This window comes from Mastomys coucha, unplaced genomic scaffold (assembly GCF_008632895.1).
Source record: "Mastomys coucha isolate ucsf_1 unplaced genomic scaffold, UCSF_Mcou_1 pScaffold15, whole genome shotgun sequence".
NCBI classification, from domain to species: Eukaryota; Metazoa; Chordata; class Mammalia; order Rodentia; family Muridae; genus Mastomys; species Mastomys coucha.
In genome coordinates, this window is record NW_022196897.1 from 56,535,906 (window position 1) to 56,560,611 (window position 24,706).

The following is a 24,706-nucleotide window of genomic DNA, read 5'->3' on the forward strand; positions in this document are numbered from 1 at the left end:
AAAAAAAAAAAAAAAGAGTAAGTTCCAAGATAGCCAGGGCTACACTCAGAAACCCTGTCTTGAAAAACCATAATTAATACTAATACTAATACTAATATACAAAGTGATAGAGTCATGGAAAACACTCAATAGTAATCTTTGGCATCCACTAATTCACACATGTACACATACACAGGCAGAAAACATCAATTCTTGTTGCATAGAATTACTCCTCAAAGTTCATTAGGAGAGGGTTTTCATTTTACTTTGACAGTAACCATGTTCCTTCCTTCTTTCCCTTTCCTCTCTTTAAATAGCCCTTTTTAAAATCCTTGTTCTGGATGTGAATGGAAAAGTTGTATTTGTCTTTCTGAAATTTGCTTATTTCTCTTAACAGTTTTGTCTATTTTCCTATAGAGGAAGATACTTGATAACATCCTTTTGTTACCCTGTGTCATGGAGATCCTGCAACTTTGGATCTGCAGGAACAGCCCTATCACATGCTCCAGCAGTTCATAGATGGGATAGATGTGGGGAGTGGGCCAACTCGAAGCTCTGGATCTGGGCCTGGGTGGCAGCGGGGTTGGTCAGCCTGCCAGCGCGCCTGCACTCACACTACCAGGGGGCACTCTTCAGCACTGCCCCAGCTAGCTCTCCCAATATAGCAACCATCAAGAGGCAGAGCCAGCTCTCCTGCTCTGGGCTAGCTCACCAAAGCCCCTGTCTCCAGGGCCAGCTCTACTGTGCTGGCCAGGCAAGGTACAGGGCCTGCTCTCCCAAGTACTGCAGCTGGTGAGGGGCAGGGCCAGCTCTCAAGCCCTCATGTCCCTGGACCACACCTATACCACCAGGGTCTACTGTGCTGCCCAAGCTAGGTGCAGGGCCTGCTCTCCCAATAAATCTATGTGAGGTTTGCTGTGCTGTGTGACTTTGTGAAGCTGTAACACCTTCCCGAGAGCAAAGCCGAGCAGAACTGTCACACTTTTGCTGGGAAAACCCTTCCCCAAGGGAGCAGAGCTACCACACTTCCGGAAGGGAAGCCTTGCCCTTCAGGGCTGCAACAGTTTCAGCTGGTATCTCCAGAGCCACCTCTCTTCATAGTGGGGAATGGGAGATAAAGAGGAGCAGAAAGGACTGAGTCATGCAGAGGCTTTTTAATTCCGTGGAAACCCACTTGCCAAAGTTCTTGCCATTATTCCCTGCACCACTGAAGTCTTGTTCAGAACGTCCTTGCCTATGCCTGTATCTTGACCTATTCCCCCTCGCCGGCCCTGTTAGCTTCAAAGTTTCAAGCTTTACTCAAGATCTTTGATCCATTTTACTTGACTTTTTTGTTTGGTTTTTGGTTTTTGGTTTTTCGAGACAGGGTTTCTCTGTGTAGCCCTGGCTGTCCTGGAACTCACTTTGTAGACCAGGCTGGCCTGGAACTCAGAAATCCGCCTGCCTCTGCCGCCCAAGAGTTGGGAATAAAGGCAGGTGCCACCACTGCCCGGCCTGACTTGACTTTTATACAAGAAATAAGAACAGAGTTTCCGGTTTCTACAGGTGGACTCCAATTTTCTCACTACCTGTTTTGAAGAGACTGTTTCTTCTCCAATGTGCTAGCTGGTTTTGTTGTTTTATTGTTGTTTGTCTTTGTTTTTTGGGCATCTTTTAAAAAGAGAAAAAAAAGATAACTATAGCTGTGTGGGCTTATTTTTATTTATTTATTTATTTTACACAAGGCATGTAGCCCTGGCTCCTGGAAGTCTCAATATAGACCAGGCTATACTTAAATGTCAAGATAACTTGAAACTATTTGGAGGTTCTGGGGTGTGTGTGTGTGTGTGTGTGTGTGTGTGTGTGTGTGTGTGTGTGTGTTTGTGATATGTATATGTGTTTTGTGTGTGTGTGTATGTTTCTGCATGACTTTGTTTCTATCTCTGTGGAGAATGTCATTGTGATTTCATAAAGATATGACTGAGTCTACTTTGGCTTCAGTAATGTAGCCATTTTTCACAACATTCACTCTGCCCATGTATGAGTATGGTGTGTCTTTCTGGTCTTCTTCAGCATTTTAAACATTTTGTTGTGGAGACCTTTCCTTTCTTGGTTAGATTTATTTATAAAGGTGGCACACTGTGTGTGTGTGTGTATGTGTGTGTGTGTGTGTGTGTGTTTGAATAGAACTTTTTCCTGATTTCTTTTTCAGTATGTTATTAGTATATCAAAAAACCTACTAATTTTTATCTGATTTTCCTAAACTGTTTATTAGATTTAAAATTTTTTCAAGAGGAATTTTTAGGATTTTTTTAAAAATATAAAAGCCTAGCACCTGAAAATAGGGAAGATTTGACATCTCCATATTGTATTTCTATTGATTTTCTTTGTCTTACTGCCCTGGCTAAGAATTCAGGCATTATACTGAGGAGAAGAGGGAGGGAAAACTGTGGTCTGAATGTAAAATAAAAGCCTATTTATAGCTCTAGTGGACTTTTCCCAATACTATTTCTGTCCCACCCACATAGTATTTTTACAGTATGTTAATTTTTATTGCCTTGTTGAAACTAGCTCTAGGGGATAGTTAGAGATTTCCCTTTAACATCTCATACACACTGCTTCAAGGGATAGCTGATAAGCTCAGTAAGGTACCTACAGGGAGCAACTGGAATGGTTAGCATTCTGTTAGTGGTGTTTGAATATGCCTGGAGTTGAGAGCAACTTCCCCACTCAGTATGAGATAGGCTGTATTTCATGACATGGGGGAACAAGTCCTTTATGTGTTATCTAAGGAGATGAGTGGACATAGGGTCACACAGTACTGAGCTGAGCAAACTCCCCTATCCATACTCATCCTGTGTACCCTCTTGGCTGTTCTAGCTCTGCTGTAGACAGTTTTAGATGTGTTCTGTGAAGGTTTATGGGATAACTTATTCTGAGCCAAGAGCTAAATCTATTCTTGTTTATGTTATGCAAAGTGATGTCTGTGTGATGATGGTTCATATGGAAACAAAATATTATCATGGAAGTTTCCTAACATGGACATTCTGGGAGACTCCAACTGTTTATGGAAAATGTTACTTAGAATGAAAGTTAGTTTCTCTTTTATAGTTAAGTGATAGATTTGCAGTTGTGTATGTAAACAACTGGCAGAAAATATTTATGAAACCAAATAGTGGTGCTATGCAAGATTTTATAATCAGTGCAAAATGAAAACCGTGTTTGTTCACCCCTTCTTCCTCCCTTTCTCCTTTTATTTTTATTTTTATTTTTATTTTGAGACAGGGTTTTTCTTGTAGCCTTGGCTGTTCTGGAACTCATTCTGTAGACCAGTCTAGCCTTGAACTCAGAGATCTCCCTGCCTCTGCCTCTGAGTACTGGGATTAAAGGTGTGGGCCAGTTTTTTTCCACTTTTTCCTAACACTCTACCCTCATAGTCTGGCATCATTTAAATTTACATTTATTTATATGTGTGTGTGTGTGTGTGTGTGTGTGTGTGTGTGTGTGTGTGTTCATTCTACAGTGTGCATGTAGAGGTCAGAGAATATCTTGATGGGAGTTGATTGACCTGTGGATCCTAGGACTTTAACATGCCATCAAGCTTGATGGTGAGCAAGGGCCCCTGAAGGCTGAGCCACCTTGATGGCCCCATAGTCTACATTTTGTTAAAATACTAAAGTCACGCTCTTGTTTTCTTGTTCTCTCTTGCTATTGCCTTCTCTTTCCCCCTCTCTCCCCTCTCTCCCCGCTCTACCTCTCTCTCTCTCTCTCTCTCTCCCTCTCTCTCTCTCTCTCTCTCTCTCTCTCTCCCTCTCTCTCTCTCTTTTTCTCTCTCTCTCTCTCTCTACTACCCTCTTCTTACCTCCCTTCCCCATGCCCTAAATAAACTTATTCTATAATAAAAAATAAATAAATAAATAAAATAAAGTCACAACATTTTTTTCACCCACATTCAAATAACATTTTATCCTCAATTCAATATGAAAATCCACTGTGGGGGGGCACACACATGAATATGTAGGGCACACATGGACTCATGCACAAGTCAGCACAGGGTATGGGTGTTCTGCTCCACTACAATCTGCCTTACTGCCTTGAGACTGCTGGCCAGCTATTGTGATCTGCCTGTCTTCCAAATCCAATGCTAGCACTGTAGAACTCTTCAAACTTGAGAGGCTTTTACGTGGGCACTGGGGTTTGAACTCAAGTCCTCATGTTTGCAGAGCAAGTGTTGTTACCTACTGAGCCATCTCCCCAAACATTTAAAACATTTTGAGATAGGATCTTACTTTGGAGTCCCAGCTGACCTGGAACTCAAAATTCTCCTACCTCAGTGTTTCGATTACTGAAAATTTTAATATGAAGGTATATTCACAAAGAAAAATATTGACAGATCCTTGGATGGATGCTTAAATCCAGACAAAATTCTATTGCAGTGTCATTTATCAAACACATCCTGGGTATTGACCAAATAATAGCCAATGAAAGTACGAGGCATGTTAGAATGTCTTACAAAGATTAATGCCCTTCAGTCTTTTTGCCTCCATGTATGTAAGTGTACCATATGTACCCTGGTACCTGGAGAGTTCAGAAATGGGGATTGTATTCCCTGAAAATGGAGTTATGGATGATTGTGAACTACCATGTGGTTTCTGGGAACCTAACCCATCCAGGACCTCTGAAAGAGCAACCAGTGCTCTTAACTGCTGAGTCTTCTTTTCAGCCCCTTCTGAGAAGTTTAAATTTGACTGAAAAGGACTGATGTTCATATGTGTACTGTATGATACAAATTAATGCATCATCATGCTACTAATCTAAATAAAAATAAGTATATGGAGCCAGGCATAGAATGGCAGCAGAGGCAGGTGGATCTCTGTGAAATTCATGTCCAGTCTGGTGAGATGCTTTCTCAAGCATTCAAAGACGAAAACAAAACTAAAACAAAGCACCTTTCTTCCCAAGGAATTCTAGGTTATGAAAAGTTGACAGTTAAAAACCAAACACCAACAACAATATGAACTAACTAGTACCCTCAGAGCTCCCAGGGTTTCAACCACCAACCAAGGACTGCACATGGTGGGTCTGATTTTTCTAGCAGCATGTGTATAGTAGAGGATTGCAAATTCGATCACTTGGCCCTGTGAAGATTCTGTGCCCCAGTGTAGTAGGGGAATGCCAGGGCCAATAAGTGGGAGAGGGTGGGGTGGCAGGCATGGGGAGGGGAGAGACAACAGGGGTTTGTTCTTGTTGTTTTTTGTTTGTTTTCTGAGGGAAGACTGGGAAAGGAGAAATTTACATGTAAATAAAGAAAATATCTAAAAAAAAAAAAAAACACCTCGGGGCTGGCAAGATGGCTCAGTGGGTAAGAGCACTGACTGCTCTTCTGAAGGTCCCAAGTTCAAATCCCAGCAACCACGTGGTGGCTCACAACCACCCATAATGAGACCTGACGCCCTCTTCTGCTGGGTCAGAAGACAACTACAGTGTGCTTATTTATAATAATAAATAAATCTTTGGGCTGGAGCAAGCAGGGCTGACCAAAGCGAGCAGAGACCGGAGCACACAGAAATCCTAAATTCAATTCCCAACAACCACATGAAGGCTCACAACCATCTGTACAGCTACAGTGTACTCATATACACAAAATAAATAAATAAATAAATCTTTTTTAAAAAAAAAACAACCAAACACCTTGAAAAACCAAAAACAAAACAAAACAAAACAAAAAAACCCAAACATCACACCTTCTGACTTGCAAAGACATGTGTAATTAGAATGTTCACTTTGTATGTGGGGGCGAGTACACATGTGTAGGGATGTGTGCACCTGTCTGCACCTGTGTGGGCCAAAGTTAATGTCAGGTGCTTTCCTTAATTGCTCACCGCCCTATTTCTGAAACAAAGTCTCAGTGGACCAAAGTCCCCCCATTTGGCTAGGTTGTCTTTGCCTCTGCAATGCTAGCATTGTGCCCATTTTTGTTATTGTTGTTGTTGTGTTTTTTGTTTTTTTTTAAAGATTTATTTATTATTATAAATGACTACACAAAAGAGGGTATCAGATTTCATTACGGGTGGTTGTGAGCCACCATATGGTTGCTGGGATTTGATCTCACGACCTTCAGAGGAGCAGTCAGTGCCATCTGCCCCACCAACCCCCCCATCAATTTCTGGGATTAGAAGTGTGTGCCTCTGCACGTAGATGTGCCTGGTTTTCAGTGCTAATGATCTAAAGTGTCACAAGAACTTTACTACTTATTAAGCCATCTTCAACCCCATAATATTCACCTTCTTTCTTCCTTTTTTTTTTTTTGGACAGGGTTTCTCTGTGTAGCCCTGGCTGTCCTGGAACTCACTCCACAGACCAGACTGACCTTGATCCTAGAGATCCGCCTGCCTCTGCCTCCCAAGTGATGGGATTAGGGCAGATGCTACCATTGCCCGGCTCTCTTTCCTTATTTTATAGGAAGGAGACCAGAGGAGTGCTCACCAAGGCATGTCAGCTCCAGGGGACAGGCAAATACAGCTCTGTGGACTCTACAGCTTCTGCTCACAGTGTGCCCTCTGAACCTTCCTTGAGTGACCTGAGGTTTATATTCATATATGTTTATCTCTGTATATTTATTTATATTATATATTTATATATCTGTATGCAACAGCCTTATAAAATTATACCTATGATTTTAATCAGTAACAAGCTGCTCAATCCAGTATGGTAAGTAAAGTATATAAAAATGTCTTTCTTTACCTACCACCTACTCATGCTGATTAGGATACCACAATTAGCATATCTAGCATTTAATGGCAAGGCTATTCTTAGTAATGTATTAATGAGATAAAAAAATAATTATGTTTAGAAACCAAGGTGAGCTATGTCGACATGCTGGCAACTCTACTCCAAGCTCAGTATCTGCTAAGACTCGTCAAGTCTCATCTCTGGTTGGTCCTTTATTATATTAAGGCTTGGAATTCTGGACAGCCTGTTTTCTGTCATTATTCATTTTATGTGTGCATCTCAAGAGTCTGGAATGTGTCAGACCCACTCACTTTTGCAGTGATCTCTTCGGGTTTTGTTTGGTTCATTTTCCTGCTGGAAAATGAGGTCTCTTTGATAAAGCTCCGGGTGAAAAAGAACTACTTTTGCAGTATGCCCCAGGTCTGTGCTTCCCTTGGCCAGAGGAGGCTGACTAACTTGTACTTGTGCATAGAGGCCAGAGGCCAACCTTTGTTGCTGTTCTGTAGGAACTGCCTATCTTGTTTTTGAGAGTGTCTCTCACTGGGGTTGTAGCTAGTGGACTAGGTTAGACTGGCTTGTCAGTGAGCCCTGAGTCCATTTTTATCTGCATTCTGAGTGTGGGGTTACAAGCACATGCCACCCTGCTTTTTTTTTTTTTTATGTGTATGAGTGAGTACACTGTAGCTGTACAGATGGCTATGAGACATCATGTGTGTAGCTGCTGGGAATTGAACTCAGGACCTCTGCTGGCCCCACTCCTCCGGCCCGGCTCGCTCAGGCATAGTACACTGGAGCTGTCTTTAGATGCACCAGAAGAGGGTGTCAGATCTCATTACGGGCGATTATGAGCTACCATGTGGTTGCTGGAATCCGAACTCAGGACCTTCGGAAGAGCAGTCAGTGCACTTAGCCACTGAGCCATCTCGCCAGCCCACCACCCTGCTTTTTATGTGCATTGTAGGAGCTGAACTCAAGTCCTCATGTTCATGCCTTTATCCCTAGCCTCAGGAAACATTCTTAAGCAATAATCCAGAACTATAGATCACAATAAGCAAATATTTTGTTTTGAGACAGGGCCTTACTATTTTCGGTAGGGTAGCCTCAAACCCTGGATCCTCCTGCCTCACCCTACTGGGCGAAGATCTGAAGATTGTGGCATCACCAATAGCTTGGAAGCAAAAGTTCTAATTGGTTCCTATAACAATCTGAAAAAAGGTCTGCACAAATGACGATAGGATAGTGAACCTCTCTATTCAAGACTTATTGATAGGGTTGGAGAGATGGCTCAGTGGTTAAAAGCACAGGCAAGCTCTTCTGAAGGTCCTAAGTTCAAATCCCAGCAACCACATGGTGGCTCACAACCATCTGTAATGAGATGTGATGCCCTCTTCTGGAGTGTCTGAAGACAGCTACAGTGTACTTACATATAATAAATAAATAAATCTTTTTAAAAAAAAAAAGAGCCCATGCTTTAAAAAAAAGGTTATTGATCATATACTATTATACTATGTGTCTATCCCATATACATATATGTTATTCATATATTGATCATATTCTTGTTATTCTACAAATTAGGTATAGAGCCTATAATATATATTTTCTCACGATTTGTTTCTGTATGTTGGAGAGTCAGTTCAGGGGTTTAGAGCACTTGTTGCAATTGCAGAGGACCAGGATTTTGGGCCCCAGTACTCAAGTTTCAGCTTACAGTCATTGAGATTCTGGTTCTAGGGGATCCAATGCTATCTTTCATCTGGTCTCTGCAGGCTCTTCACACATTATAGACACACATGTGCAAGCATGCTCACAAAGACATACGCACAAATTTAAAAAATTATTTCTGCGTGTGTGTGTGTGTGTGTGTGTGTGTGTGTGTGTGTGTATGTGTGTGTGTGTGTGTCTAGTAGCTTGCTCTAGACTGTATGTTAAGTGGCAGAGTGAACTTTAGGCCCCCAATCGAAGTCTCTTTTGCTTTCTTGCTATGGTATTGTTGACCAGACTTTGGGATGTTAAATATATCAAGTTTTTTTGTTTGTTTTGGTTTTGTTTGTTTGTTTTATGTTGTTTCCTAAGAATCACTTGGTGCTCTTGAACAGAACGAAGATTTCTGAAATCTGGGGTAGGAGTTGTGAAGTTCTACACAACACTCCCCTGGGATCAACACTAAGATGTGGAATTAAAGTGAAACCACTCAGAGAAGAACAAGTGTGTTATTTGTTCAGAGCTTGCTTGGCAAGAAGGCCAATCATTATCACTCGTCCTTCCCAGAGGCTCAAAGCAGGCAAGGACATGAGAAGCATAGATAAAAATAGAAGAAAAAGAAGAGGGAAAAGCAAGGGGGAGAGGACAGTAGCAGCCTCCACCTCGGCCACCCTAGATATCTGATTGGAGGCTGTTGGCTGGGAAAGCCGGGGGTGGGCTACAAAGGATCCTCGTTGGTCCTGAAGTGGAAGCGGGGGCAGAAACTCAAGTTGGCTTCCTGGTTGTTCTGGTGCAATTTCAGCAGAGGTTGTGGCTTGGCTTTCTGCGCTTCTTAGGTGTTTCAGAGCTCTCCCATCATATAAGGTATGGCCATTATGTATCTGTAATACTCTTTCATTTCGACAATACTTTAAGAACAACCTTAGCTCTCCCGTCCTGGTTTGTGGTGACCTCCTTCCAGTAAGCTCCGTGACAGCCATGGACCATCTTTCAAACCTAATTAGCGCTTCCCAGACCTCATGAGGTGCACCTAAGTAATTCAAAATCTTGCTGCTAAAAACATTTGATACTAGCTTTTGTTGCAATAGGAAAGTGGACTTACTAGTGTGGCACAATGGACATCACCAGAAGGCTGGAGATTGCCCTTTCCAGCCGCTTGTGTTCTAGCATAGTAATTCGAATCTTAGGTGCCTGGGCTCAGCCTTGACCCAGGCTACTCCCACTTTTCCTGGAAGCTTCCAGGTTAACTCCTAGTGTGCTTAAGCAGCCCTGAGGCTCCCTCCTGCGCGCTCTGCTGGAGGCAGCATGGAGTTTGTGGGAAAGCGGCTACTTGTGGCACTTGAAGGCAGCCCTAATAGAAGACCTTAGTTTTGTCTTCTTCTCTCGGCACTTTTCTCTCTCCCCGAACCCCACGGGCCTGGGCCAGCAAGAGGTCTCGAAGGACCGAGAAGGTATGGGTACACACTCCCCTCCAGCATTGACCGGGGACTCCGGCTTTCTCGTCGCAGGCGGTGCAATGGGCGTGCGCGCGCGAGCGGAGCCGGGCTGACCAGGGGACGCGGCCCACCTGCTGCGGGAGCCCACGCTGCGGCGCCGGGGCTGCGAGGGGCTGCGGTCGGAGGCGGGGAGCCGCGGGCCACCGAAGCCGGAGTGTCTCGTGGGCTGGAGCTGCACTAGCAAGCGGCCTCCGCCGCGCCCCGCTGTGCGCTACCAAAGATGGTCAGAGGGTCGGGAGGCGCCCCCGCCCCCGCCTCCGCCCACGCCGGCCGCTAGTCCCGGTCTGCGTTCCGCGCCGCCAGCTAGGTAGGTCGGAGCCGAGCCGCCCGGGGCCCGCCCGAGGGGCGAACGGGCCGCGAGGGGGACGAGGCCGCGCCGCCCCCAGCCCGCGCGCGCCGGGGCGCAGACAATGGCCGTGCGGTGAGGGCCTGGTGGGGAGGGCGGGCGCATGGGCGCCGCCGGGCTGTCCACACCTGCGCACCCAGCCGGGCAGAGGCCCCGGGCACCGGCCAACGGCGGCGCGCGACGCCCGGGAGCCGAACCCCCGCGCCGGGCCCCGGGGCGGGGCGCTCTCCCGGCGGGAATGCGGGCAGGGCCCAGGCGCTAGCGCGGGCTACCGAAGCAAGCTCGGGCCCGGCCTCTCTGGTGCTGTCAGCAAGCGTCAGGGCGCAGGGATCCCTTTTCTGAGATTCTCTCCATCTTGGTGGCATCTCGGTGTGATTTGAAACCGAGGGGGGGAGGGGAGAGAGCAAACGACGGTGAATTGGGTGCCGGGCTGCAGCGGGGTGACCCCCTCGAACACTTGGCCTGGGCACTCTCCGGAACTGCCAGACTGGGACAGTGCAGATACTGGGTGACTGGGGATTAGTAAGCCAGGATCTCTTATCAAATGGGCAACTGAAAAAAAATCCTCATTTAGTTATCCTGAATTTAAATAGACCGTCGTATAAACAGTTCAGTGCATTTTGCATATAGTGTTTGGGCGGCTGATTTTTAGTCTAGTTTTGGAATATGCCTGATGCCATCCATGTCTGATGGTTAGGATATTTAACATTAATTATTAGAGTTAATACACAAAGCTGAAAACGTGTTTGTTTATATTTATTGCAGCCATGGCTCTAAAAGGACAAGAAGATTACATTTACCTTTTCAAGGATTCGTCGCATCCGGTGGATTTACTGGATGCATTCAGAACGTTTTACTTGGATGGATTATTTACTGATATTACCCTTCAGTGTCCTTCAGGCATAATCTTCCACTGTCACCGAGCTGTTTTAGCTGCCTGCAGCAATTATTTTAAGGCAATGTTCACAGCTGACATGAAAGAAAAATTTAAAAGTAAAATAAAACTGTCAGGCATCCACCATGATATTTTGGAAGGCCTTGTAAATTATGCATATACTTCTCAGATTGAAATAACTAAGAGAAACGTACAAAGCCTTCTTGAAGCAGCAGATCTGCTGCAGTTTCTTTCAGTAAAGAAAGCTTGTGAGCAGTTTCTGGTCAGGCACCTGGATATTGATAACTGTATCGGGATGCACTCTTTTGCAGAATTTCATGTGTGCTCAGAACTAGAGAAGGAATCTCGAAGAATTCTGTGCTCCAGGTTTAAGGAAGTGTGGCAACAAGAAGAATTTCTGGAAATTAGCCTTGAAAAGTTTCTCTTTATCTTGTCCAGAAAGAACCTCAGCGTCTGGAAGGAAGAAGCCATCTTAGAGCCGGTCGTTAAGTGGACTGCTCATGATGTAGAGAATCGAATCGAATGCCTCTACAACCTGCTAAGCTATATCAACATAGACATAGACCCGGTGTACTTAAAGACAGCTCTAGGCCTTCAAAGAGGCTGTCTGCTAACTGAAAATAAGATACGTTCCCTAATATACAATGCCTTGAATCCCATGCATAAAGAGATCTCCCAGAGGTCCACAGCCACCATGTATATCATTGGTGGCTACTACTGGCATCCCTTATCGGAGGTCCACATATGGGATCCTTTGACAAATGTTTGGATTCAGGGAGCAGAAATACCAGATTACACCAGGGAGAGTTACGGTGTTACATGCTTAGGACCCAACATTTATGTCACCGGAGGGTACAGGGCAGATAACATAGATGCTCTTGACACAGTGTGGATCTATAACAGTGAAGGAGATGAGTGGACGGAAGGCTTGCCCATGCTCAATGCCAGGTATTACCACTGTGCAGTCACCTTGGGGGGCTGTGTCTATGCACTAGGTGGTTACAGAAAAGGCGCTCCTGCAGAGGAGGCCGAGTTCTACGATCCCCTGAAAGAGAAGTGGCTTCCTATCGCAAACATGATTAAAGGTAGGTGTACCTTTTGCTCTCCCTGCATTTTTACATTAGCAGTCTTCGCTCTTGCTCTTGGGGAAGTAATTTTAGCTAGAATGTTTCACACTGAGATATTCCGGAGGAACTACAGTAGATTAGGTAAGTGGTTCAGCCCAGCATGATTCTGGTAGAAACAGTACAAAGCCTAGCCTGTCTAAACTTTAAAGAAAGTTCTGCAAAACACTCAGTTGGTAAAGTGTATGGCTTCCACACCTAAGCTGAGTTCCTTTGCCAGCACCATATGAACTGGGCTTGTGACTCATGCCCATGATAAGTTTGGGGCCATTCTTGGCTACATGGATAGTTCAAGGCCAGCCTGGACTAGACTCCATCTTTAAAATGTGTTAATTAAGTGGAGTAAAGTGTTTTAATGTTTTTAAAAGAACACTGTTCAAGTTAGAACAGAAAGCTAATTTGTGTAAGGAAATAGTATAATCCACTCTCCCCTATCCCCCCCACACCTGACATCCGTGTGCCTTTTCACATCCAGTTTTCCCGCTCTCAGAACACACTGATCATCGCTATGAGGCCTCTCACTAAAACGTTGGACGGTTAGTCCCATCAGAATATAACACTGTACATTTTCCCCAGAACTAGAGACATAACTGCCCATGCTTTTGTGATGCAGGCTTCTCTCAAAATAAAGGGCAGAGACGAGGTCGTCTTACTTCCTGTGGCCCACAGAGCCAAGCATATTGAGTCTCAGTGTTTGCTGCATAAACACTGCATTTGATGAGATTATTTAGCCTTGCCCTTCTTCCCTTCAGCTGGAAAAAAAGTTCAACTAGAATCTTCTTTTATTGCCCTTAAGCATTAGTGCTTGGGAGTTCACTTAAAAAAAAAAAAAAAAGTCCAGCTGGTAAGTTCTTACCAAACTGGTGTCATTTTGTCCCAAATGTTTCTTCCCAGGCTTTTCTGTTTCTTTTTTAACACTAGTGAGGGTGTGGGAATGTGACCTGGACTGGAAGTCTGACCTGAAGTGATCCTTGGATGACAAGCCAGAAGCTTAGAGGCAGATGGCCTCACGATCACACACTGCTCTGTAGCCAGGCTGCCTGGGTCCCAGCTCTTACTTTCTCTGCCCAGTTTTCCCAACTGTCTGATGGGGAGGGCAGCCTTAGATAGCTGGAGAACTTGAGAAGACTAAAGGACTGTGTCCTTATAACACTCAGAGTGTGGGGTTCAGGAAGCCTCGGTATGAGGTGTGCTTTGCACAAGCCGCTCTGTGTGTGGTTGGGTGAGGGTGAGAAGGTAGCAGAGAGCCTGTTGCTGTCTGGGTTTTGGCTTTGTCTGAGCGTAACCATGGCTTACTGATTCAGAGGCTGGTCCTGAGTGTTCTGACTCCTTTCCTGTAGTAGAAACGAGACAAGTTCAAATACTTGAACAGATTTGTAAACTAGCAGGTGTTGCCGCTTTTATCTCTCAATGATAACAGTGCCGGTGACTTTATAGAGAATACATCCTGGAGGATGGAAATTTATTACTCTATTGAAAATTTTAAGAATTATATTTGAAAAAAAAAAGAATTATATTTGAAACTGTTTTCTGGGGGATGGAGTCAGGTAGCAACTCTGAGTAGCTACTGGGAAAGAAAGCCCTATGTTTTTATATTTCCCTTGGTTGTATGGGAGGTCTCCATACTCTGCCATCCTTCTCCATGTGGCAGCTGGTTTTGAAGTCACAGAGATCCTTTATTTTATATTATATTATATTATTTAATTTAATTTTATTTTTTGAGACAATGTCTTGCTGTGCATCCCAGGCTGGCCTCAAACTCAGTCTTTCTGCTTAAGCCTCCCAGATCCTGGGATTAGAGTCACCAACAAGGGGAGAGGTGTATTATTTTCATTTGAAAATTTAGATTCTTGTTTCTATCTAGCTAATCCAGGGGAGGGTACCACTCAGCTCCACTTTGTGCAGCTTTGATGGATACTATACTGTGCAGCTTTGATGGATGCTATACTGTGCAGCTCTGATGGATACTATACTGATGGATACTATACTGTGCAGCTCTGATGTATACTATACTGATGGATCTATACTGTGCAGCTCTGATGGATACTATACTGATGGATAGGCTTATACCAAAATGGAAGTTTCCCATTTTCCAATACAAAGAATATAACGTTCTGTTTTCTCAGTTGGTGTTACTTGCATTATGAAGTGAAGTAACATATTTTCTGGTAACGTAAACTTCATTTGAGTGGAGTCAAATTTCAATTTCATGTCCCTTGGGGAAGGATATTTAGAGATAAGATATACAGAGAAGAAATATGGCCTTGGCCTCTTTGAAACTCCAGAGTCTTTTCTTTTTCTTCATAATGCCTCTTTTTACTTTTATATAACAACACACTCTTACTTTGAAGTAGATTATCAACAAGGAGATTAAACTGCACTGAAAGATTTAAAACTGTACATTTTCAACTAAAATGAGCCTCCCTTCATACCTGGCTGAACCTGTTTTCTCCCCCTCATTTTTCTGTGACCTCAGAGTCTCCCGGTTTTCCTACTTCAAGACTTCAGAACCAGCCTGGTTTGACTTGTCATCGAAGCCTATCTGTTTGACCCATCTCTCACCTCTGCCCTTACATTCACATCCGAAGCTCCTTCTAAGTCTGGCCCTTGATAACCCTGAGTCGATTCTGTCACTACATCTCTCTGAGTCCCTTCCTGAAATGTGCTGCAGAACAAAGCCCAGGCATTCAGCTGCTGCTTTCATTCCATCCTGAATTCTCATGACACCTCCCATTGTGCTAGCCTGCCCAGTAAGCCCCTGTGAAGCTTTCCCCTGCTTAGAGCAGCTTCCCCCCCTGCTTCCCCCCTGCTCACCAGAGTCCCAACCACCAGGCCCTGGGCAAATCGTGTCACCTTGCTGCGATTTCTCCAGTCAGAAGCAATATCTCTTTGATCTGAGCAATCATGTTAGCGCCCCCCCCTCATACTTTTCCCCTTCCTATAACTCTGTTCTAGTTATTCTAGGTGTTCAAAGAGCACACGGAGCCATTAGCATTCAGTCTTTTACCTCGAGGCATCTACCACAATGCTTTGCCTTTACCACCTATAACAACAAAACAGTAGCAGATCAGTACTCATTTCAGGAAAGCATGAACAATCTAAGATGTGACTTTAATTGACATACAGGTGTGGGAAATGCTACTGCCTGTGTCCTACACGAAGTCATCTATGTCATTGGCGGCCACTGTGGCTACAGAGGAAGCTGCACATATGACAAGGTGCAGAGCTACAATTCAGACATCAACGAATGGAGCCTTATTACTGCGAGCCCTCACCCAGGTAACGAGGATCCTGTTTTGAGTAGCTAAATGCTGTCATTAGGATAGTTGGGGCAGTGCACAGAGATTAAAGTTGGGCAAGTGTTCCTTCTCTTTTAGAAGCATGTTCACTCTGGAGTTCAAGGATTGTTAAACACCTGTTCCTAGACATGCAGAGCCCTGTATGTGTGCTACCTTAACAGTCATAAAGAAAAGTGTTATCTATCAAAGAAAGGTCCTGCTTCTTTCTCTCTCTCTCTCTCTCTCTCTCTCTCTCTCTCTCTCTCTCTCTCTCTCTCTCTCTCTGTGTGTGTGTGTGTGTGTGTGTGTGTGTGTGTGTATAGGCTAGAAGATGACGTCAGGGGTCTGGAGAGATGGCTCAGGGGTTAAGAGCACTGACTGCTCTTCAGAATGTCCTGAGTTCAAATCCCAGCAACTACATGGTGGCTCACAATCATCCATAATGAGATCTGACGCCCTCTTCTGGGGTGTGTGAAGACAGCTATAGTGTACTTATATATAATAAATAAATCATTAAAAAAAAAGAGAAGAAGAAGATGATGTCAGGTGTATTCCTCAGTTACCTCTCCACCTTATTTTTTGAGGCAGGTCTCTCTGAACCTGGAGCTTACCTATTTGCCTAGACTGGCTGTCCTAAGGTCATTGTGTCACCACACTTCCATTGCTGGCCTTATAGGCATGCATTGTCGAGCCCAGCATCTTATGTGAGTGTTGGAGATCTAAACTCAGGTCCTCAGGCTTGTGTGGCAATCACCTTATCAGCTGAGCTATCTCCTTGACCCCTCCTCTTTTACCCTTAGCCTATTACACAGGGTTGGGCGTGATAAGATCATGTGCTTAGCATGGGTTAGGCCCTGGGTTCAGCTCCACTGTGATAGAATGAGTAGGCTAGGCTTTTACAGTTACAGCATGTGTTCGAGAGTTTCCATTTGGATGAATTCATATCACACCACCCTATCATTTTGAATCATTTTTTGCAGAGCATCAGGATTTTAGTGGGTCACTGGAGAGGGGAATTAAAATCTGCAGGCTTGAGATATGTGTGACTAACCGCAATAGTTAACATCCTTGAGTGCGCCCTATGTAGGTTAGGGATTGACTAAGCACTTTACATGCAACATCATTCTTAATTCTCACTGAAATTCTGTGTATAGGTATTGTTATCACTGATTTACATATTTGAAAATACAGGGTCTGTAACTTAGAAAAGATGAGTGACCTTTCCAAATACATATAGTTTGAAAGTGACAACCCAGGCTCCACAGTCTGTCCGTCTTGATTCCATAGTCTGGGACGTGATCACTAAGCCACCTGCTTCTGCCAGTAAGCAGCCTTTCGTGCTCTTAACCCATGGAGCTGCTTCCACCTTGTGCGTCTGCCTCATCTCAGCTGCGTCTGGGGCTGCATCTCTGGCTGCTAACACCTTCACACTGGAGGAAACTCAGCTGCAGGCTGCTCCGGCTCTGAAAGCATAGATGGTGTAGACACTGGTCTTAGGAATCCAGTCCTTTCGTCTAGTCTAGCTAATACTCCTATCTCTTTCTGTTGGGATCAACAAAGTTATTGGAAAGCAATGATAGTATTCCACGCTGAACAAGCCAGTGTTTACTCGGTATTGGCTAGGCACACTATTCCAATAATTCTACATGTCTTAATCTGTTTATTTTTGTCTCTTTACAATACTTTAGTGAAAGGCCCGAGGCAACTAACTTGGTTGGAAAAGGTTTAGAGTCCACAGCGTGGAGGTTCTTTTCCAAGACTGCTCTGCTCTCTGAGGAGAGCAGTAAATAATGCTGTCAGGAGCATGTGTGAAAGCTGTGGTCACCTCAGCAGCCACTGAGGAAAAAGAGAGAGGGATTGGCCAGACTTATACAGCACTTTACAGGAGCCTCCCATAATGCCCCACCTTTTTATAATCCATAGCACCTCCTAATATCAATATCCTGGGGACTAAGTTTTTATATATAGTCTGTTGGGGACACTACCTGTATTTAAGCCATGACATTATGTATGTATTTATTTGGTGTGTTTGTGTGTGGTGTGCATGCTCATATGTGAGGACTTGTGTGTGCACACTGTGCACAGGCACACAGAGCACTCACGTGAGGCCTGAGATGGATATATCATCTCCTTGGATGCTCTGCACCTTATATATTGAGGGAGAGTCTCCCAGTGAATCCAGAGTTCACTGTTTGGATTAGTGTGGCTTACCTGAGGTTCCTCTTCTCTCTGCCCCCTGAAATGGGGTTACTCTGCATTTAACATGGATTCTAGAGTACTGAACTCTGGACCTCATATGGCAAGCATTTTACCCACTGAGCCATCTCCCCAGCTGTGTTGCTGTATTTAAATCTTACAGTGATCCTGTGAGCTAGGGAGGTGGTGCTGCTGACTGGTTCATCAGGTAGTTGAAGTGATGACATTAAATACATCGTTTAAGGTCAGCCACCTAAGGTTTGTTACAACTGAGGTCTAACAGGTAGCCTGCCTGGCCCGGGCTCTTTAGTGTTTTCCCATCTGAATACAGTGTTAAAACCTGGGTCCCATATTACTCTGCTTATTTCATAATCACATTATCTTTCCAACAAAATCCAATACATGAAAAATCAGATTTACAATTTAGAAAAAAAATAGAATAAAACAACACCAAGAAACAATTAGAAAACAGTTATTCACAGTAATATTTTAACATGTATTGTACAGAGGAATCCCTTTTAAAATGAGTATTCTGAGCTGGGCGTGGTGGCACACGCCTTTAATCCCAGCACTTGGGAGGCAGAGGCAGGCGGATTTCTGAGTTTGAGGCCAGCCTGGTTTACAGAGTTCCAGGACAGCCGGGGCTACACAGAGAAACCCTGTCTCGAAAAACCAAAAAACCATAAAAAAAAAAAAAAAAAAAAAAAAAAAAAAAAAAAAAAAAAAAAAAAAAAAAAAAAAAGTGTTCTGGGCCTAGAGAGATGGCTCAGAGGTTAAGAGTACTTGCTGCTCTTGCAGAGGACCCAGGTTCAGTTCCCATTACTTACATGGTGGTTCATTAGCCTAGTTCTGGCCTTTGTAGACACCAGGCGTGCTCAAGATCCACATATGTACACAGATGAAGGCATTTACACATAATAAAAAATAATTAAAAATAAAAATACGTGTCCCACAAAGTATACAAGTTGTATATGGTTTAATTGGCTACTTGAGAAAGAGTCTAACAGGCAGTGTTACTTGGGTCTAGTGTTAGAAGGCACAAAAGTTTGAAAGTCAGCTCCACCCCCCCAAAAGTATAGTATAAATCAAAAGAAACACACAATTGTAGTTGTGGAGTTTTAATTTATATTAAACTTTTTGGGCTGGAAACATGGCTCAGCGGTTAAAAGCACTGACTGCTCTGCCAGAGGTCCTGAGTTCAATTCCCAGCAACCACATGGTGGCTCACAACCATATGGGAATCCAGTGCCCTTTTCTGGTGTGTCTGAAGACAGCTCCAGTGTAGTCATATAAATAAATAAATAAATAAATAAGTAAATAAATAAGCTCTTTTGATGAGATAATTTTTAAAGACACTAATTAGCACCTTACAAGTATGTTCTATTTGGCTGTCACAGTGCTTAAACTATTTTTGAATTGACTGGTTACCAAAATTTAAAATTCAAAAGATTTCAAACAAAAATCATGGTTTAGGGGCCTTTAAAGGAAGGTGGTAAGGACTGGCAGTGAGGCCGTGCTCCCTCCTGGAACAGTAATGCCAGCTAGGGAGCAGCTGTCCTGTTAGGTGAGACCTGTGTCCTCTACCTCATTGCTTCCAATTCTGGTCACACTCCAGATCAAAGGACTGGGTGCGCTGCTTTTCTTATCCTGGCTTGCTTTATATCATGGCGCCTAGAGGAGCCAACAGAAGGAGAACCAAACCCAAAGCACTAGCACAGTCTAGGTGGGGTGGGCCCCTCTGGGGGAGACTGCCAGCCACAGGGCCCAGAAGCCTAAAGCAAGCTTCTACTTGGGGACAAGATGGATGAGTATGATAGCCATAGGCCTCAGTAATGTTTGTGTATGGTTTTTTTCTCACCCATTTCCCTGACCAGATGGGCAATGTGAGGGATGCTAGCCAGGCCATCCTCTGAAGCAAGTGTAGTGGCTGAGACATCAGGTAGTCTGTCCTTGGACAAAAAGTTGCTGAGATCTTGAGAAAGCTACACCGGTTCCCTAGTTTAATGTCCTGTCAGGAGGAGTCTACTGCTATAGTCATGAAAGTTGGTAGGTGTCAAGATTGAAGATAGATGTCAATGAAAAGCTCCATATGGTGGAGAGTTCTCAGAGAGATGGTGGTGTGAGGGGTGGGTTTCTTCTTGCCACCATGTGTAGGTGGTAATGATGATGATCCCCCTTGAGGGCTAATGGCCATGCAGCAGGAACAGGTCATTTGAGTAGATGGCAGGGACTAGATTTTAAGTACAGCAGAGTATGACAGAATCAAAATGTCACCATGTGTCTACTTTTGCGTTGTGAATAGCAGAACTCTTGTATCCACGGCATGGTAGCCCTTTTGTTATCGGAATTAAGGTTTTGTTCTTTTCTTTTCCTTCCATAAAGAATATGGACTGTGCTCAGTTCCATTTGAAAACAAGCTCTACTTAGTCGGCGGACAGACTACAATCACAGAGTGCTATGACCCGGAACAGAATGAGTGGAGAGAGACGGCGCCCATGATGGAAAGGAGGATGGAGTGTGGGGCCGTCATCATGAACGGATGCATCTATGTAACTGGGGGCTACTCCTACTCAAAGGGGACGTATCTGCAGAGTATTGAGAAATATGATCCAGATCTTAATAAGTGGGAAATAGTGGGCAATCTCCCAAGTGCCATGCGGTCTCATGGATGCGTTTGTGTATATAATGTCTGAGTCCACAGGACTGATCAGGTCATCACTAAGGGCGCAGTCAAAAACGTGCAGAGTTTGTGGTGCCTTGGTATTGTGCTTTGGCACATGCTAGGGCATTGGAAAAATACTAATTCTAACCCTGCACCATTCCCAGCCCCAGTGATTAATGGGAATAACAAAAGAAAAATGTGATGTGTGTATAACAGTTCAATTAGGAGAGTTAATCCTTCCTAGAATATCTGCTTTTTAAAGGTAGGATGGAGTTTTTGACACTCAGTAAAAGTCTTTGTAGTGAATCTGTTCATCCTGGTAGCATCAACACTGGGTATAGATCAAAATCATTCATTCTGAGTTATAAAATGTCTGTTAAAAGTCTATGATGTAGCTGGGCATAGTGCACACGTCTTAAATCCCAGAACTTGGGAGGCAGAGGGAGAGGCAGGCAGATCTCTAAGTTGAAGGACATCAAGGCCAGCCTGGTCTACATAGCAACTTCCAGGCCAGCCAAAGCTACATTGAGAACCTGCCTTTAAAAGTCTATGGTGTACCTGTAGCTGGCAGGAATCTGAAATGTAAAGAGGGAACCTTCTCTACCTCTACAAAACAGTACTTTAAAATGTTTCCCCTTAGAATTAGTTAGAATGTGGGTTTACTTACAGTCTCTTTCCTCTGTGGTGTATATAACTTATTGCTAGTACTCATTATTTACTATCAGAGCTATACTAAACACTGTACAAATGATTGTAACTGTTCAAAGAGTTTACAACTCAACTTAAAAGAATAGAAACTCTAAAAATGACTGAGAAATAGTCAAATATTTGCTGATGCTAAGGGCTGTGCTTAATTTTTAGCTTGGGTATAAGTTGCTAGTTTAGGTTCTGGCTTAAGCATGTTGGCAAATCCTCTTTATAGTTAAATGTCTGCATATAAAATTGAATTCCAGGGCCAGAAAGCATGTAGAACCTGCAAGGCAGTAGAAAATGCATCAAAGAGAAGAATTTGCATTTATTTGCCAGCTCCGCCACTAATCAGATTTTGTGACTTCAGTCTCTGAACACATCTGTGACTCAAGCTTCCTCACCTATGTACACCGGCACTTGGAGACATAGGGTTTTTTTGGTATCAAGAGCTCCTGGACCTTTGAAGCCAGATGAGGCCTGGGTGGCCAAAGGGCCAGATATACCCTTTTCCATCTCCCTCTGTGCGCCTGCAGGGTCACTTCCCAAATGTGCCATGACCTGAGAAAAAGGGGAAGCGCTGCTTAAGTGACTCATCTGAACGTGAGACTGTCTGTTCCAAGCCAGGTTGGTTTTATTGTTTTGTTTTTAAAGAGATAATACTTAATTTTTACTTTAAATAAAAACTACTTCTGATTGAAAAAAAAAAAAACTTCTAAGAAGACTATTTAATATCCCCTTCAGATGGCTTTTTAAATAGATACAACCCTTTGGAGTTGCTATACGGTACTTTTTTATAAAGAGTCATAAAAATGACTGTCCTGGGCTAGTGAGATGACCTAGCAGGTGAGATTGCTTACCTCGAAGGCCAGAGAACTGCATCTAATCCTGAGAACCCACTGTGGAAAGAGAACACACACTCCTGGAAGCTGTCCTCTGCCTTCCACATGTGTGTTGTGCTACATGTACACACACACACACAATGGAAGTTAAAATTTTAAAGATGACTATATCCTTTGCCCTTTGAGCTCTTATTATTTTTAAAGAATGATGAAAAATGTAAATGCATGAGAATGTTTATGCCTGCATTGTAAACCGTAGCCACAGTACAGAGAAAATCTTTATGTTAAACAAAGTGTTCTAATGAAATAGTGAGGTATACCGCCATGGCAGTAACTGTTGGGAAGGCTGTAAACGCGTGATGTGTCTGGGCTAAGTAAGCACGGTGCAGGCTAGTACTCACACTGTAACGCCTTTACACATGTGGAAGGTAATGTGCTAAATAACTCGAGCTGTTAGTGGAAGGGGATGTGGAATGGTTTTAAGTTTATTGAATTTTTTTCTTTGTATTTTCAATAAAAATAAGTAAGTCACCGTAAGCGTGGTTAAGATGTCCTACATGTGAGCCAACTGGGTTGGAGCAGTCTAACAGTGAAATAAATTATATCGCATTAAAGTCTGTGACTTTAATTGTAGGCTATTTTACTATCTTCTCTAGAACATTTAATAGTTAAGCTGGGAAAATAATGCACTGCCCAGTAGTGGATCACAGCTTGCTTTGGGGGGCAGCTGAAAACAACTGCAGCCACTTTCCCATCCTGCACCAGCTCATCTGCATCTCGCAGATGCCCAGCTGCACCCTCACAGGGATGCTTCCTTGTATGTTTCGGCCACAGACAAACCTGCACTGCCAGAGCCAGAGAAGCTGTCATTTGCGAATTCATACTGAGGCTCCTGCTGGGTTTGAGGTCCTAGCCCTCCTCTTGACTTCAGTACTTCAGTATCCGGTCACTTTGTATGTGTAGCGTGTACAGTAATGTCATTATTTGTACTGAAAAAGCATTCTGGGGATGCTTAGTGGATCTTGAAAACAGTGTGTGGCGTGGACATTAATTATAGCTTTCTAAAAAAAGCATCCTGTTTCTTGCTACTGATTTGCTTGTGAAGGGAGGATTGAGACAGTACACCAATTACTGTCTGTTGCCCCAGATTTTAAATTACTGTAGTATAAAGCAAAATATATATCTGATATCAATTAATATTTAGGTTCAATGTATTTGGTTTTGTTTGTTTGTTTGTTTGTTTTTGTAATCTTGTTTATTAAGACAGGGTCTCAGGCTCGCCGGTGGTGGCGCACTTCTTTAGTCCCAGCACTTGGGAGGCAGAGGCAGGCGGATTTCTGAGTTCGAGGCTAGCCTGGTCTACAGCGTGAGTTCCAGGACAGCCAGGGCTACACAGAGAAACCCTGTCTCAGAAAAAAAAAAAAAAAAAAAAGACAGGGTCTCAATATGTTAGCTCTGGCTACCCTGGAGTTCATTGGGTAGACACAGGCTGGCCTCCAGCTCACAGAAATCGGCTTGCCTCTGTCTCCAAGTGCTGGAATGAAAGGTGTGCACTGCTATGCCTTGGCTTAGTGTGCTTGGATTTAAAAGCCATTACTTTGGGAAGGCAAACGCTATTTAGAAAACAAAGAAAATGGCAGACATGATTTTACCCGTGACTTAAGCTTAAGTGCCTTCATTCAATTTTTAAAAGTTGCCATTTCTCACAGGTTTATTTTCAGTCATTTAGCTAAAACAGAAAGTTAACAACTGGGGCACTTGGTGCTTAAAGGCATAGTAGCCTTTGCTTTCAAATCCATGTCGATATGCCTGTTACCAACTGAATGTTTGTGTTTTCCCAACATTCGTGTATTTGAAGCTGTAGCCTTCAGTATACTTGAAACAGGACAGATAACTCTGGAAGTAATTAACATTGTGTGATATCCTGACTATAGGCCCTCATCTAGTAGAGAAGTGCCTCTGTAAGTCACCAGAAGACCTGTGCACATACCTGCTTGCACCCGTCCCGTATCCCCCATGTGTACGTGGTAGCCACTCCTTCCAGGCTCCAGTTCTTCAAAAAATGTACCTTAAGTCACCCAGCGTGTGGTGTTGCTGTGGCAACCTGAGCGACTGATGCAGCTTATAGAGGAGAGTGTATATAATAGGGTGGAGAAGACCAGCAAGAGGTAGACAGCTCTGTCACCCTGTCCATGTGTGAAACCACCACCATCTGTTTTATTAGTCTACAAATGCCTGGAACTTGCTGGGTGGTGGTGGTGGATGCCTTTCATCCCGGCACTTAGGAGGCAGGGGATCTCTATGAGTTCGAGGTCAGCTTAGTTTACAGTTAGTTCCAGGACAGCCAGGACCGTGTAGAGAACCCCTGAAACCCTGTTTCAAAAACAAAAGCAAAAAGAAAGGAAGGAAGGAAGGAAGAAAGGAAATGTCTGAAACTTAGAATTTCAACTCTGGCCTGGGGGTGGTGGCGCATGCCTTTAATCCCAGCACTTGGGAGGCAGAGGCAGGTGGATTTCTGAGTTCAAGGCCAGCCTGGTCTACGAAGTGAGTTCCAGGACAGCCAGGGCTATACAGAGAAACCCTGTCTGGGAAAAACCACAAAAAGAAAAAAAGAAAGAAGGAAAGAAAAGAAATGTACAGTTCAATGACATACAATGAACTAAAGGGGGAATTTTGCCCTTTTTTAAAATTTAAATATTTTTGGAAAATACTGTTTTTTATGCTACAACAGTGTGGTGGTTGGAAGTAAACGGCTTCCATAGGCTCAGATATTTGAATGCTTCAGAAAG

At 43.8% G+C, this 24,706-nt stretch overlaps 1 protein-coding gene across 4 annotated transcripts; it reads left to right on the forward strand.

Moving 5' to 3' along the window:
- The first annotated feature begins 9,121 nt into the window (after positions 1–9,121).
- Klhl23 (kelch like family member 23) lies at positions 9,122–22,988 on the forward strand. 4 transcript variants are annotated; one of them, XM_031370540.1, is made up of 5 exons: positions 9,136–9,255; positions 9,900–10,194; positions 10,999–12,213; positions 15,379–15,531; positions 20,109–22,988. In XM_031370540.1, exons 3-5 carry the CDS (start codon positions 11,001–11,003, stop codon positions 20,417–20,419), a joined length of 1,677 nt encoding a protein of 558 aa, XP_031226400.1. In that variant the 5' UTR covers positions 9,136–9,255; positions 9,900–10,194; positions 10,999–11,000; the 3' UTR covers positions 20,420–22,988. The 4 variants fall into 4 exon arrangements, with proteins under 4 accessions (XP_031226403.1, XP_031226400.1, XP_031226401.1 ...); XM_031370543.1 differs by lacking the exon at positions 9,900–10,194 and having other exon boundaries at positions 9,122–9,255; XM_031370541.1 differs by lacking the exons at positions 9,136–9,255; positions 9,900–10,194 and adding an exon at positions 9,643–9,842.
- The last annotated feature ends 1,718 nt before the right edge of the window (positions 22,989–24,706 follow it).